General features: G+C 45.9%; 1 protein-coding gene across 1 annotated transcript in view; it reads left to right on the plus strand.

Moving 5' to 3' along the window:
- The window catches only part of LOC126356015 (serine/threonine-protein kinase meng-po), a 159,423-nt gene that overhangs the window by 93,559 nt on the left and 49,934 nt on the right, over nucleotides 1-15,930 (plus strand). The window contains exon 2 of the mRNA XM_050006666.1: nucleotides 15,520-15,847. Coding sequence (XP_049862623.1) covers nucleotides 15,521-15,847 — 327 coding nt within the window. The 5' untranslated portion in view covers nucleotide 15,520. The remainder of the gene's footprint in view (nucleotides 1-15,519; nucleotides 15,848-15,930) is intronic.

Below are 15,930 nucleotides of genomic sequence, written 5' to 3' on the forward strand. Positions count from 1 at the left end.
GCGAGAGGGTGGGGTCGGTAATCACAAGGTGGCGGGCCGCGCCCTGCGAGGGGCCAATCGACCTATGTACACAGCGGGAGCCGGCGGGGCGTAATAAGCCAGAGAGCCGGCCTAGAGAGGGGACCGCCTCCGCTGTACCGTAGTCCACCCCGTAGTATACCGTTATGTACATCGCGCTGCGACAAGACACCGCACCACGCTAGAGTGCCCTCAACGGTTAACTCGCCTCGCTAACGGAAGCCTCAACACGCGACAGTTCCGGACATACGCTACTGACAAACATGTCGCAATTATGTTGCGGCATACCTTGCACATTATTCTTTGTACACGGGGCGTTGTTTAAGTAGGCCAGCCTTTTTTATCTCGGCTATTTTCGATTGAAAAAGTGCAGAATTTATTTTGGAACATCGTGGAATATACCCGCTTCAGCCATTACAGTTTCACGAAGCAGTAGGAAGCGACGCTATATGTATAAAATTACGTCTTAACGAAGGTGCGTTCCAAGCGGAGAGCGGTCATTGAGCTCTTTTCTTTTCTTTTCTGATATTTCTATCTTTTTTTTTCTTCACAAAAGCAGATATTCATAGGCGCTTGCAGGACTTTTACGAAGACCTAGCAGTGAACAAGGTCACGCAAACCTGTCCGGTCTCCCGCGTGCAATGTTCGAACATGCGGACACTCTCATTTGAGGCGATCGACGGATCACAATCAAACTCCTGGCAGCCCAACTTGACGTCTCTGTTGGTAGTGCTGACACATTCGTCCACCAGGTGGGGTACTCAGAGGTCTGTATCGTCTAATAGACAATGAAGAGCAACGAAGGGCTGCCTGTGTGGAATTGCTTCCGCGTTACGAGGCTGAAGGTGACAATTTGCTGTCGAACATCGTCTCAGGCACTGAAATGTGGGTTTATCACTTCGAACCAGAAACGAAACGACCGTCCATGGAGTGACGTCGCACCCGTATCCTCCGAAGAAAACAGTTCAAAACCCCCAGCCGGTAAAGTCGCAACGATGGTCGGCTCAGACAGTGAAGGGCTTATTTTGTTTGACGTCCTCCCTCATGGTGCAATGATCAGTTCTGAAGTGTATTGTACTACCCTCAGGAAATTGAAGAAACGACTTCAGCGTGTTCGTCGCCACAAAAATGCAAATAGACTTCTCGTTCTTCTCGACAAGTCATAGCTCAGTCGAGAGTGTGCACTCGAGAGCGGCTCACAAAACTTCATTGGACTGTTCTCCCTCATCCATCGTACATCCCAGTCCTCGTCGCACCTTCCGATTTCTGTCTGGCCTACTGAAGGACCCACTCCGCGGAGAGCAGTACGTGGATGACTCGGGAAGTTACTGACGCAGTAAGGCGTTGGCTCCGACGTCGGCTACTAGAGTGGCGGCATGCGGGCATACAGGCTCTCCGAATAAGGTGGCATAGCGTCGTCGCACTGTGCTCAGATTATGATCAAAGATAGGGTTTTGTAGCAAAGAGTACGGAATAATACAGTGTGTTGGAATCCTGAATAAAATCAACCTGCAGTCAGACAAAAAATTGTTGCCTTATTTATCGAATGCCCCTCGTATTTTCATCTACATCTATAACCTGGAAGCCACTCTAAAGTCAACAAAGCAAGCCCTTAATGCTGCTTCAGCTTGCTAAATAACTGCAATTGACCTGTTACGCAAACTTTCTTGTCGTGTTTCGGACAAGGCCAGAAAAAGTGCCATGTCAAATTGTAACTCTACTACAGTAGGATATTCTAAGGAAGGGCCATGCTCGAAACCTGTCAATAAACTTTTCGTAACAAGTGGTGTCTTGAAACTTCCTGGCAGATTGAAACTGTGTCGGACCGGGTCTCGAATCTGGGATCTTCACCTTTCACGTGCTGTACCAATAGAACTACTCGAGCACGACTCACGATCCCTCCTCACAGCTTTAAATCCGCCAGGAATTCGACTCCCACATTCCATACTTGACAGGAGTTCTCCTCCGCGACTTGCGGGTGCAGCAGTCCCTGCAAAAAGTATATTGTGGGGACATGGCTTAGCCACAGCCGCATGGGTGGGATTGTTTCTAGAACGAATATTCACTTTGCAGCAGAGTATGCGGTGATATAAAATTTCCTGGCTGATCCCGGTCCCTCACAGACCTTTAATCTGCCGATCACAGAAGGGAAGTTTCATATCATCGCACTCTCCACTGAAGAGTGAATATTAAAAAAAAAAAGAAATAAAAAAAGAAAGTTCAAATGTGTGTGAATTCCTAAGGGACCAAACTGCTGAGGTCATCGGTCTCTAGACTTACACACTACTTAATCTAACTTATGCTAAGAACAACACACACGCCGATGCCCGAGGGAGGACTCGAACCTCCGGCGGGAGGAGCCACGCAGTCCGTGACATGACGCCTCAAACCGCGCGGCCACTCGGCTTGGCAATGAATATTCATTCTGGATATGGAGTCTTGCTATTTAGCGAACTGAAAGAGAGTGCTTATATAATCGGACAGTAAAATGGTCGTAAGTATGAGCGACCTTGTGGTCACTTCAACCACTTCCCATTGTACCACGTACTAGAAATTCTTCCAGTGTCAATAGCGTAAAGAGTGCGAGAAGAATGAATGTTTAACTAACTCTGTGCTCACAGTATTTAGTCTAATCTTGTCTTCGCGGCCCCTACGTTAGTGATACTAGGGAACTGTACTATATTCGTAGAGTCTGCACTTAATACTGGTTCCTACAGCTTTGTAACGAGGCATTGGCGGGTGGTTGTGGACTGTTTCAGCAGTCTGCCAGACGACGTTTTACAGCATTTCCGTGACGGTCTTCCGTTGGTCAGACAAACCAGGGAGGATTCGTGCTGCCATTTTTTGTCTACGTCCGGTATCCCTTGGTGGTCTTATTTGGTACTGGTCCAACATGCTTGAGCAATATTCTAGAATGAATCGCACGGGTGATATTGAAAAGCTGCAGTTTACTCACAATTTTCGTTCAGAATGTTGGATAGAAATCAAAATAGTTAATAGTGGATTCGAATTACAAACAGGGAATTTAAAGAAGAATAGAAATGAGATAAAACAAATGAAACTGTCAGTATCACAAATACATTATATTTCGAGCACAAGCGACTTACTATGAGTAATGGGGATCACGAGAGGATAACAGCTTTGGATAGTGATGTATATATCTGCTTTCACAGTATGCGAGCCATTTTATAATTTGTGGTGGAGGTTATCTAGTGTGCCATTGTCACTTCCATCATTTCCTGTTCCACTCGCGAATGTTAGCGGGATGAACGGGGCTGGTAAACCTCAATGTGAGATCTAATCAATATCATTTTATCTTCGTGATCTTTTAGCGGGATGTGCGTAAGACGAAGTAATATATTAATTGACTCTTTTACAAAATACGTTCACTGAATTTTAGCAGTAAACAATAGCGTGGTGTATAGCTCCTCTCATAACATCTGCAACTGGAACTGGAAGAGCATCACTGCACCGCGTTCGTGTTTACTAAACGAATCAGCGACGAAACATACTGTTCTTCTTTGGATCTTCTCCGCTTCTTCCTCCATCAGGCTTTCCTAGTAAACGTCTCAAGCTGACGATCAATATGCAAGTATCAATCGAAGAAGACTTTCGTAAGCTACATCCTTCGTCGGTGTACTACGGTTTCTGAAGATTTTCCCAACGAATCTTGGTCTCGTATCTTCCTGTACTACAATTTGTTTTATGAGGTCGTTCGCCTTTAAATCGCTCCATATGCATACTCGCTTGTTCTACAATCGGGTAAACACGTAATAATAGGTCTTTCCGCTTAATTACGTGCAATACGACATCATTGTTTATGTCGAGTGTCAAATGCTAATCCGCCCAAGAAGCACCGATGGTCTCCAGATCTTCCTGAGTTTCGCTAAAGATTTGTACCGTTGCAACTTTGCTGTATACAACACTATCGTCCATGTACAGCGTCATGAAGCTTCCAATCTTACCTACCAGTTCATTTACATATAGAGTGGTTGGTAACGGTGCTGTAACAGTCTATGAGTTTCTTTTACGTCTGAAGATTTTCCACCGTTACGATTAACGTGCCACATTTGATATGCTAGGAACTCCAACCACAAAGCTGAACTGATATTCCGTGTTTGCGTATTTTGTGCATTACGGAACGGTGCTAAATTCCTTAGGGAAGTCAAGGAACACTTGGGCGCTGGTACGTAGACTGATTGCGTATTCCTTGACTTTCGGAAGACGTCCCACAGACTCATTCTGTGTTTCAGTTGTCTTCCACCACGTTTGCGAGAACTTTTCTATTAATTGTGCCAGATAAGTAGCTTTCCTTCTGTGTAGCAGGTCACTCACTCTCACACATCCATAATTTCTAGAACTAAGTAACTTTCTTTGCTAACAAGTGGCAACAGCAACACGAATGTAACTTTATATAGTTCTGTCCCATATGCGTGTTGTCTGATGCCGAGTAGGGAGAACTGTTCTGTTTAGAGTACCAGATGATTTTCTTACCTCAGCCTAACCGGTAACTCCCTCGAATTTGATGAGGTTGCTGAATTTCTTCACTGAGGAGTGGCGACCCTGCCAGAAAAATAGCTTTAAATAGTGCCACTCCTTTCGCTTTCCAGTGCTTTAGTATTGTGATGTCTCATTAGGGAGAACTGCTCTGTTACAGGTGCCATATAATTTTATTTCCTGGCTGAGGAGCGGCAACTGAGACAGTAAAATTACTGTAGATGGTGCTTGCTGTACCTTACCCTTTTGGTCTGATGTCTCAGTAGGGAGAAATGGTCCATTGATGGTGCTAGATAATTTGTTTTCCCTCGGTCTAGCAGGTCAAATCCTTACACAGACAAAATTTCAAGCACTCTCTTCACCGAGAAGTGACAACCGTGACAGGAAAATAACGTTAGATTGTGCTGTCGGATAATGTCTGAGTAGGAAGAACTGTTGCAGTAATAGCACCAGATAATTTGCTTCCCTCCTTCCAGCTAGTCGTTCTCTTGTGTAGACTCAGAATTGGAAGCACTCGCCAACTATCTTCGCTGAAGAGTGGCGACCGTGCCAGGACAGGCACTTGTGCGGCGGCTACAGAAAGGAGATACAAAGGAGCCTCCATCACGGCCCTCGCGCTAATCGGCAGCAACGGGCAGCGACAGCCCCCTAAGGTCAGGGGTGACGTGCGATGGCCGCTATATTTAGCACATGAATTGCCAGGGGTGGAGGGAGGCGAGCGAGGGGGTGAGCTGCGCCGCACGGCTGCCCTGTCTCTGTTGCAATTTCACGGCCCGCGGACCCGCTCCATGCGCCGCCGGGAATGCAGCAGACTGGATACACTATCACTGGCACACTTCATTGAGCAGCAGGCGGCGCGTGGCGCGATACTTCACGGCTTCGCAAGTGTGCTGACGTGGCTATTGGCCCTGGAGATTGGTGCTTTATTTTGGTGGCCCTATTATCGTAGAAGTGTAGATAAAAGCCCGCGAACAACTCTGCTTCTTATTAACAAAGTTCTTGGAATCAGTTGGTGATCATTACGAGCTTATTTACATCTGTACTGAATAAGTCACCTTACGGAGTTCAGCGGAGGGCACTTCTGGTACCGCTGACCTTTCCTCCCTTCCCCTGTTCTATTCGTGAAGGGTCCATGGGAAGCACGAGCGTGGTAAAACTTCCGTATGAGCTCCAATTTCTGGTCGTAGGCTTTTTACGAGTCATATGCAGGAGGAAGTAATATGGCACCTGACTCTTCTCAGAACTAAAAACCTCTCCGTGATGCACAAAACGTCCCTTGTCACCCATTAGAGTTTGTTTAGCTGTAATGGAGAATCAGTAGAACACGTGTTGTATACGTCACATATTTTGTGGATGAATTACTCATGATTAACACTCTTCCGATGAATCTCACCCTGTCATTTCCTACAATTTATTCTATCTAGTCATTCCACTTTAAGTCACCCCTGGTGCTTCTTTCTAGCTGTCTTAGAATTATTACTATTTGCAGTCAACTTTTCGCCATGAGCTTAATCAAACATTAATAGATATTTTTGCCTGTTATGGACAATATGTTTGTCAGACTCGACGTCCATCACCAGTCCTACACAGATCTCCTTACATTTCCCTGAGGTCTTCTGTATTGAAATCTTCCAAAAGACAGCAGCTTCATTTGCGATCAGCCTTCTGGAGTTATGTGACAACTATACGAAAGTGGCGCTTAGGCTTTATTACAACCGATACTGAACTTTGTTCCACTAGTTCCGAGATAGTTTCTGATGAAGAAACAATGTAACAAACAGATAAAAACAATATTAAGAAACTACACAGTATTATTCACAAAAATTCTATTTATTTTCAAGGGGGACCACTTCTGTGCATTCTGGACGCTGAACAATCTAGCTGCGTCTAGCAGACATCACGTCAATTTCTTTTCGTGAAGTTTCTGTCGACACCCCGTATTGCAGTAACCTTCTTTGTAAACTAACAATATTATTTTATCGAAAGGCCAAAGCAGTGGTATTATGCTGGAATCAAATTTTAATGAAAATAGCAAATAGAGTAGAATGATTGAAAAAATGAGGTTTCAACTTAGTAGTTCGTTAAAACACTACAAACAGATGCAGATGGAAATACATTGGCTTCACTTTAGAATACAACCGAGCAATATCTCGATCGAAAATTACGGTTCCAAGACAATATATTTTATGCTGGTGGAATCCCAAAGCCCCTAAATATTTGAAAATTTTCATATTTCATACAGACCAAGAGTTGCTGATCAAACAATATGAGGTACCATATATCTTGCGTCGTGGTGGTCAGTTAATCGAAAGCCATGATGAGAAAAGGTTTTGGTCATCAGCAGCTTCTGGTAGTACAGAAACATGATTTATTTTTAATTATCAAGATAGTTACATGTAGAGAGAAGAGGTGTTTAACTAAACCTGAGTCCCAATATGACTGTGACAGCATTCACACAGTGTAGAGACAATGAAATGCGGACAATGATTGCTTTCTGAGACCGCGACGTGGGCACTTCAAGTCACCTCTGTTTTGTAGGTCGCAAAATATCTCATTAGTTGCCAATTTATTACTTTATTATTCTTGTCACTTAACTTGTCTCACTATGAAGATTTCGAGTGTTTTCTCCCCAGAATAAGACGCCATCCTGTCGCCGTCCATTGGAGGGGATGCCTCTTCACAGCCTTGAGAACTGCTACCAGTTATACATACTATCATGAAACGCATTCGAGTATAGAATACGGAAAACATTCAGCTGTATATCCGAATAACAACAGTGAACATTTGTGCCAGACCGGTACATGAACACGGATTTTCCGCTTTACGCTAGCGGTCGCCTTCTTTTTTAATTTCATTTTGTTCGCTTTCGTTCGTTACATGTTGCTCATGCGTCACAACCTACATTCGTACACTCATTATGTGATTCCCGTACAGGGGACGTCGATACCAGGCAGCGACTTTCAGTTAAAATGTCCTCTCCTGTACGGGAATTACAAAATGTGTACGAGAGCAGGTTGTGATGCATGAACGACGACATATGGAAGTTAGGATCTGCACGGGAGAACTGCAGGGATAGCCAAATCGATTATGGTGGCCGCTCGCATAAAGCGGAAAATCCGGGTTCGTGACCAGGTCCGGAACGAATTTTCACTGTCGTCATTCCCTTGTACAATTGATGGTTGTTCGTATTTGCAACCTGGAATACGTTTCATGTATTTCGTAACGGCTGTATTCACCGCAGAGTTCTTCTTAACAAAAGATGCACCGCAGAATCATAATTATACTATTCCTAATTGGAGGACTGCGTCTTCACCGTTCTTGTGATTCATCGCTGATGTCTTGACGCTGTTACTCTCGTCTGGGCCTTCCATATTTATGTCCTCTGGAGAGGGGTTGTTCCAGTATTGTTAAGCAAACCAGAAAATTGGCTGCTTGTTGGTCCAAAGGCCTCATTATATATTCCGTTCACCCCATCATATCTGATGGGATCCCTTATCCGCTATTCGAGGGACGTGCCTGATACGGGTAACAAGGTTCCTCATTAAAAGAATTCTACATAAACGACGCGAAGTCATTCTGCAAACACAGATTGCTTTTATTGACGTCAGTAAAGCTTTTAACTGGCTCACTACAAACATAATATGTAAAACAATGGAAGAAACAGCAGTCATTCTGCAAACACAGATTGCTTTTATTGACGTCAGTAAAGCTTTTAACTGGCTCACTACAAACATAATATGTAAAACAATGGAAGAAACAGCACCCTCCCCCCCTCCACCTCCCCAGGATGGAAGTAGTGAACCCCAGCTGTCTGCGTCTAGTGTGAATCGTGAAATAGTGTGAACGTGTTTCAAATGCCTGCGAGTCGTGAAACTGAGGCGGGACGTGGAGAGCAGCCCGGTATTCACCTAGTAGGATGTGGAAAACAGCCTAAAAACCATATCCAGGCTAGCTGGCCGGCACAACGGCCGTCGTCGTTAATCCGCCGGGCGGATTCGATCTGGGGCCGGCATGCCCACCCGAGTCCAGGAATCAGCGCGTTAGCGCTCTCGGCTACCCTGGCGGGTAATCAAAAACTTATACGAATATTAGAAAATAATCATAAACAGAGGTAGCTTAAGAAACAGAAGAGGGAAAAATAAACAAGGCGTCAGGCACGTATGCAGCTTGGGACCGACAATATTTAACACCTGTAACGAGGATCTCATAAAAAATGAAAGAATAAAGTAAATGAAGGCACAAAAGTGGAAAGAAACTATCATCTAAACACTATGCTCTGTGCAGATAATGTAGTCTTAATAGAATAATGAAGTAAACTTACAATTGGTGTGGGGATTATATCAACTAGGAAGACACTAAACTGAAAATATGCAGCACTAAAACTAAATTTACGGCTCACTATGGAAAACACCCAGTCCGATCAGAAATTGTTATCGAAGACAAGGCACTGGAACATGTTTCAGGTTTTAGATATTTTGTGTGCGATAATAAGTTTGACTAACGACAATGGTGTAGAGAATAAAATCAATAAAGTTAGGCACATATGTGGAAGTACAAATAAAACTGTAAAGAACAAGACGAGGAGAGAGACAAGATTAAGTTTTTACAAAACAGTGACTGTGCCTTTCTTAGGCTACGGCAGTGAATCTTAGACTGAAAAAAGGGAAAACAAAAACAACGTATAAGCGACTGAAGAGAGATTTTTAATATCTGTCAAAAGTTGCTCGAGGAGGGATCTTATGAAAAACAAGAATATTCGAGGAAAATTAGAAATATATAATTTAAACGACAAAGTGGAAGAATATAGGGAGATATGGAGGCAACAACTTAAACGTGTTTGTAAACAAGTATAAGCGCCTAGGAAAAACAAACAATAGAGGAGGGAAAAATTGTATTACAAATGCAAAACCGGGACAGGTATAGTGCGTAAGTATTGGAGGAAGAAGAAAAAGGAGTAGAGGACACAGTTCGCGACCTCGCCCTGCAGTCAATATGTATTTGAGATGGGGTACTAGAGGTGCCACGTATTCAAGATTGTTCTTGGATGTCGTTCATCACGATCTTCCCGGGACACCCGCAGAAATTCGAGGAAGGACGTTTTACTCCTCTTTCTCGGCTTTTCTGATACCCTATTTCTTCCAGTTGTTCCAAGAGAAGTGCAAGCATGTGCAATTTACTACAGTATAAGTAATGCACAAAGAAATATTTACTGCAAGAAACTTACCCTATGTACTTTTAGCACACATAGAACAACAAATGACCGCATGAACTGGACACAAACATGAATACGAGTAAGAATAAGTTCAGGTGCAAAAATCGGAAGTTTTCTTATCTTTATAGTAGAACAATTGAGGACAATAGACGCAAATATACGACGATATCACTAGACACTAGAATGAGATTTTCACTCTGCAGCGGAGTGTGCGCTGATATGAAACTTCCTGGGAGATTAAAACTGTGTGCCCGACCGGGACTCGAACTCGGGACCTTTGCCTTTCGCGGGCAAGTGCTCTACCAACTGAACTATCGATGCACGACTCACGGCGGGTACTCACAGCTTCACTTCTGCCAGTCTCTCGTCTCCTGCAGGAGAGCTTCTGTAAAGTTTGGAAGGTAGGAGACGAGAGACTGGCAGAAGTAAAGCTGTGAGTACCGGCCGTGAGTCGTGCATCGGTAGCTCAGTTGGTAGAACACTTGCCCGCCAAAGGCAAAGGTCCCGAGTTCGAGTCTCGGTCGGGCACACAGTTTTAATCATTAGACACTGATGAAAAAAAATTCTAACACGAAGAACTAGTTGTGCGACATAAACGAAAGTTGATAGGCGTATTTCTACATCTGAAGGATGAAGTCTGTTCAAATTTCGCGCAAGTCGCATAAAGGTGGCGCAGTAGCGCAACTACGAGGATGCATGTCACGTTTGTTTTAACCACACGCTGTAACTCTCGTAACTTTGACAATGGGCGCGGTGAGTTGCTGTTACTCAAGAATGCCGTTAAGGTGACAGGCGCCATTATCAACGCCACTGAGTTCGAATGAGGCCATGTAATAGGGCTACGAGATGGTAGATGTTCCTTCTGAGATATTGGAGAAAGTCTTGGCAGGATAGGAATCACTGTATATACACAGATCAAAAAACTTTTTGCATCACCCCGGTTCCCAGAACTCCTGAAGATAGACGTTGACTGTGGATATTGTATCACAGACACAGCCCCTTTGGCTGTTGAGAGATGTCACTAAATCCGCCCAAAGATGTAAACAACTATGCACGAATAGCGCCTATTAGACGGAGAGGGCCCGACAGCCGATCAGTTCCAGCCATTCCATCAGGAAGGAGGTACACGGCTCGTGTTGTCTGTAGTTCAACCACGCCTAGACGGTCAATACTGCGGTTCGATCGCGTCCGCCTTCTCACTTTGTGTTAGGATGGTCTCTCAACAATGGAAGTGTCCAGGCGTCTGGAGTGAACCAAAGCGATATTCTTCGGACATGGAGGAGATACAGAGAGACTGGAACTGTCGATGACGTTCCTCGCTGGGGCCGCCCAAGGGCTACTACTGCAGTGGATGACCGCTACCGACGGATTATTGCTCGGAGGAACCCTGACAGCAAGGCCACCATGTTGAATAATGTTTTTCGTGTAGCCACAGGACGTCGCCTTAGGACTCAAACTGTGCGCAATAGGCTGCATGATGCTTAAGTACGCTCCCGACGTCCATGGCGAGGTCCATTTTTGCAGCCACGACACCATTTAGCGCGGTACAGGTGGGCCCAACAACGTTCCGAATGGACCGCTCACGTTTGGCATCATATTCTCTTCACCGATGAGTGACGTATATGCCTTCAACCAGAAAATCGTCGGACACGTGTTTGGAGCCAATCCGGTTAGGTTCAAAGCCTTCGACACACTGTCCAGCGAGTGCAGCAAGGTGAAGGTTTTCCGATGTTTTGGAGTGGCATTATGTGGGACCGACGTATGCCGCTGGTGGTCAAGGAAGGAGCTATAACGGCAGTACGATACGTCAACGCCATCCTCCGATCGATAGTGCAACCATATCGGCAGCGTATTGACGAAGCATTCGTCTTCATGGATCACAATTCGCGCCCTCATCGTGCACATCTTGTGAGTGGCGTCCTTCAGGATAACGACATCATTCGACTAGAGTGATCATGTTCTCCACACATGAACCCTATCGAACATGCCTGGGGTACAGTGAAAAGTGCTGTTTATGGACGATGTGACCCACCAACAGCTCTGTGGGATCAACTCCTAATCGCCGTTGACGAGTGGGACAATCTGGACCAACAGTGCCTTGATGAACTTGTGGATAGTATGTCACGACGAAAACACACACGTATAAGTGCAAGAGAACGTGCTACTGGGTATTAGAGGTACCTGTGTGTTCAGCAGTCTGGACCACCACCTCTGAAGGCCTCGCTGTACGGAGGTACAAAATGCAATGCGTGGTTTTCATGAGCAATACAAAGGGCGGAAATGATATTTATGTTGATCTCTATTTCAATTTTCTGTACAGGTTGCCGACCTCTCGGAACCTAGGTGATGCAAAACTTTATTTGTTGCGTGTAATTTCTCGCAGCGGTGATCATGATCATGTTTATGCAAGGTCACAAGAAGACCAGTCACCGGATGGCACTACCGAGAGGGAAGACCATCGTGTAGGCGTGTGGCTCTGGAGCGTCATACTACATCTGCAGCAGAAATCCGAACAGCAGTTGGCACTTCAGTGATACAACGAACCGTTACAAATCGGTTATTTGAAGAATAACTCTAAGGCAGACACCCTGTAGAGTGCATTCAACTGACCCCAGACCACTGCCATTTACAGCTTCAGTGGTTTCAAATGCGAGAGGGCTCACTGGAGGGCACGTTCGAGAACTGTTGCATTTTCTGATGAAAGCTGGTTCTGTTTCGGTGCCAGTAATGGTCATGTGTGGGTTACAAGGAAGTCAATAGCGGATCTACAACGAACCTATCTCCTTGCTAGACACATTGACCCTACCCACAAAGTTATGGAGTAGACTTTTTATGACAGCAGGAGCACTGTCACTGTTATTCCACTCACCCTGACTACAGATCTGTATGCCAATCTGGTGATTCGACCTATTGTAGTGACATTCATGAACAGCATTCCAGAGGGTGTTTTCCATCAGGATAACGCTCGCTCACACACCACTATTGTAACCTAGCATGCCTTACAGAGCGTTAACATGTTGCATCAGCCTGCTCGATCACCGGATCTGTCATACTAGACATCATTGGATGACAACTCCAGCGTCACCCACTACCAGAATTAACCGTCGCTGTATTGACCGACCTAGTGCAACAGGTGTGCAGGTGTGAAACTCCACACACTCCCATAAACTGACATCCAGCACCCGAACAGCACAATGCAAGCACGTCTACATGCTTGCATTCAACATTCTGGCTGTGGTGTTTTTTTATTTATTGAATTTCTATTCCCCCCAAAGTGGGTGGGCTGGCAGCAGATTAGTAAGCTGCTCTTCAGCCTACAGAATTTGTAAATCATAAGAAGATAAGAAACAATAAATCAAGCGATAAAACGGTGACATGTACTGTAAAACGGCGTAAAATAGTGGAAAGCAAAGGGCGGACGATGCAAATAAAATATACAGGAAGCAGACAGGTAAAATTTAAAGAGAGACAATTATAAATACACGGCGGCAGTCTGGTTTCTGTTCGCAAGAGATATAAAAATTACACCCAGCGACAGCGTGATGTCCGTTTGCAACACTTCGGGAAAGACGCACAACACTTAACAATCACTGGAAACACCGCACTAAGAAGTCGGCACAAAGATGACACACCACAGCCAAGGTCAGTGGGGGGGGGGGGGGGACATTGAAAGATGAGGGGGGAAAATGGGGGGAGGTAAGGGAAAACGAAAGGGTGAGGGGGAACCGACGGAGGGAGAGGATTCATAGGGGGGGGGGGGGCAGGGCAGAGGCGAGAAGGAATGGGGAAAGGCAAAAGAGGGCAAACACAAAAGACTTGGGGGAGAGAAGGGAGGAGGAGGGAGGGTAGGTGGGGAAAAACAAGATGGAAGTGGGCGATAGGGGGCTGTGGTGGTGTTGTGTACATAGCTCTGCATAGTTAGCGCTTACACAACCTTCCCACTAGAGTGCGCCCCACTAAGCACAACAGCGCAGGCGCAGCGCTCGTCCGTCTCCACATTACAAGATGGTGCTGCCATAGAGACGGACCAAATTCTGCTTCCACCGATCCACATATTAATATGTAACACAGCCAATGAGATTGCTGCTAACGTAGAACCTTTTCTCCTCGCGGATCACACTGGCGCAGTGATAGATGAACGCACGAGGTATTATAATGAGTGTACAGACCTCCGATTAGTCGGTCTGCATTTGTCTGCACCAGTCTGTACCAGTCTGCATTTGTCTGCAAGAGTCTGTACCAGTCTGTATTAGTCTGTACCAGTCTGTACGAGTTCTACATTTGCCTGTACCAGTCTATAGTCAAGTTTCGGTTTGCACCTAATAAGATTACCATATTCCTGTACATAGCCATGAAGATAAATTTATAGACACTTTTGTCAAGTATCAGAGACATATGTGAGAATAAGATTAACGTATCAATACCACGGGAATTCAGAATGTCAATTGTATACAGCATCCAGAACCAAGTTAAGTAATATTTGTGCTTGTTATTATTTTAATAAATGTGTGTGAAAATTAATCAAGTTCTGTTTAAAGTTGGTCACCGTCAATCTGCTACTCTAAGCGTGCAAGAGGCATTTTTATCTTCTGACCTAACTGGAGAAGATAAACACGCCACGATAAGACCACGAGACATATTGCTGATACTCGCCTACTTCATTAGAGTGACAAGTCAAATAATCGGATGGTGTGTGTACTGAAGGTCTTACAGTATGCACACCACAGGTGCCTTTTTTTCCTTTATTGAATTTCGATTCCCCCCAAAGGAGATGGGCTGGCAGGAGCTTAGTATGCTTCTCTTCAGCCTACAGAATTTGTAAAATATAAGAAAATAAGAAACAACAAAAGCAGGCGATAAAACGGTGAAGTAATTTGTAAAATGGCTTAAAATTGTGGAAAGTTAAGACGTAAAACAAAGGGTGGGCGATGTTAATAAAATACACAGGAAGAGACTGGTATAGTAGTAGACAGGCGATTGAAGAAACACGGTGACAAAATGGTTCAAATGGCTCTGAGCACTATGGGACTTAACTGCTGTGGTCATCAGTCCCCTAGAACTTAGAACTACTTAAACCTAACTAACCTAAGGACAACACACACATCCATGCCCGAGGCAGGATTCGAAGCAGCGACCGTAGCGGTCGCGTGACTCCAGACTGTAGGGCCTAGCACCGCTCGGCCACTCTGGCCGCCAAAACTCTGTGACAGTCCGTTCGCAACACTTCGGAAAAGACCCACATCACTTAACAATCACTGGAAACACTGCACTAAAAAGTTTGGTACGAAGATGACACAGCACAGCCAAGGGCAGATGGGGTTGGGGGGGGGGGGGGGGGCGCCGCATAGACAGATGAGCGGGGAAAAAAGGGGGAGGTGAGGGAAAACGAAAGGGGGAGGGGGGACCGACGGTGGGAGAGGACTCACAAGAGGGGGGGGGGGGGGGTCAGGGCAGACGCGTGAGGAAATGGGGAAAGGCACAGGAGGGAAAACGCAAAGGGGCTCGCGGGAGAGAAGGGAGGCGGAGAGAGGGTTGTTGGGGGAAAAAACAGGATGGAAGGGGAGATAAGGGGGCTGTGGTGGTTACACCGGTTATTAATGTACCAGCATTTCACATTTGCAATGGCTTATCTCGCGCTTATAATAACCTGTGTTAATCACTTACAGATGTAACCTATACGAATGCATTCCCGTAATTTCATCATTCTACATTAATTATTTTTGATGTTGCGTTTTTGTTCCTTCAGTGTATGTTGTGCTCGGCTATACAGACAGCGTGTACTTTGCCGCCAGGATGCGCGGCGGTCCGCGGTCGCAGGCGCAGCAGGCGGCGGCCGAGTCGATGCACCGCGTGCAGGAGGTGGCGCTGCCCGAGCTGTCGCTGTCTGCCGAGTACTCGGTGTCGCGCACGCTGGCCGAGGGCTGCTTCGCGCGCATCCTGCTCGCCACGCACCGCCGTACGGGCACCACCGTCGTGCTCAAGGCTGTCCACGCCGAGCTCACCAGCGTGGCAGACTTCCAGCGCGAGTTCCACTACAGCTACCGCGTCAGCCCGCACCCCGCCGTGCTCTCCGTCTACCCCGTCGCCTTCCGCGCAGACGGCTGCTACGTCTTCGCCCAGGTACGTTGATCCGCCTTACCACTGCGTACTCGTCATACCAGTGTGCGACTGGCAGGGGGGGATGGGGGGCGGGGGGTGGGGGG

Source organism: Schistocerca gregaria, chromosome 3 (assembly GCF_023897955.1).
Source record: "Schistocerca gregaria isolate iqSchGreg1 chromosome 3, iqSchGreg1.2, whole genome shotgun sequence".
Taxonomy (NCBI): domain Eukaryota; kingdom Metazoa; phylum Arthropoda; class Insecta; order Orthoptera; family Acrididae; genus Schistocerca; species Schistocerca gregaria.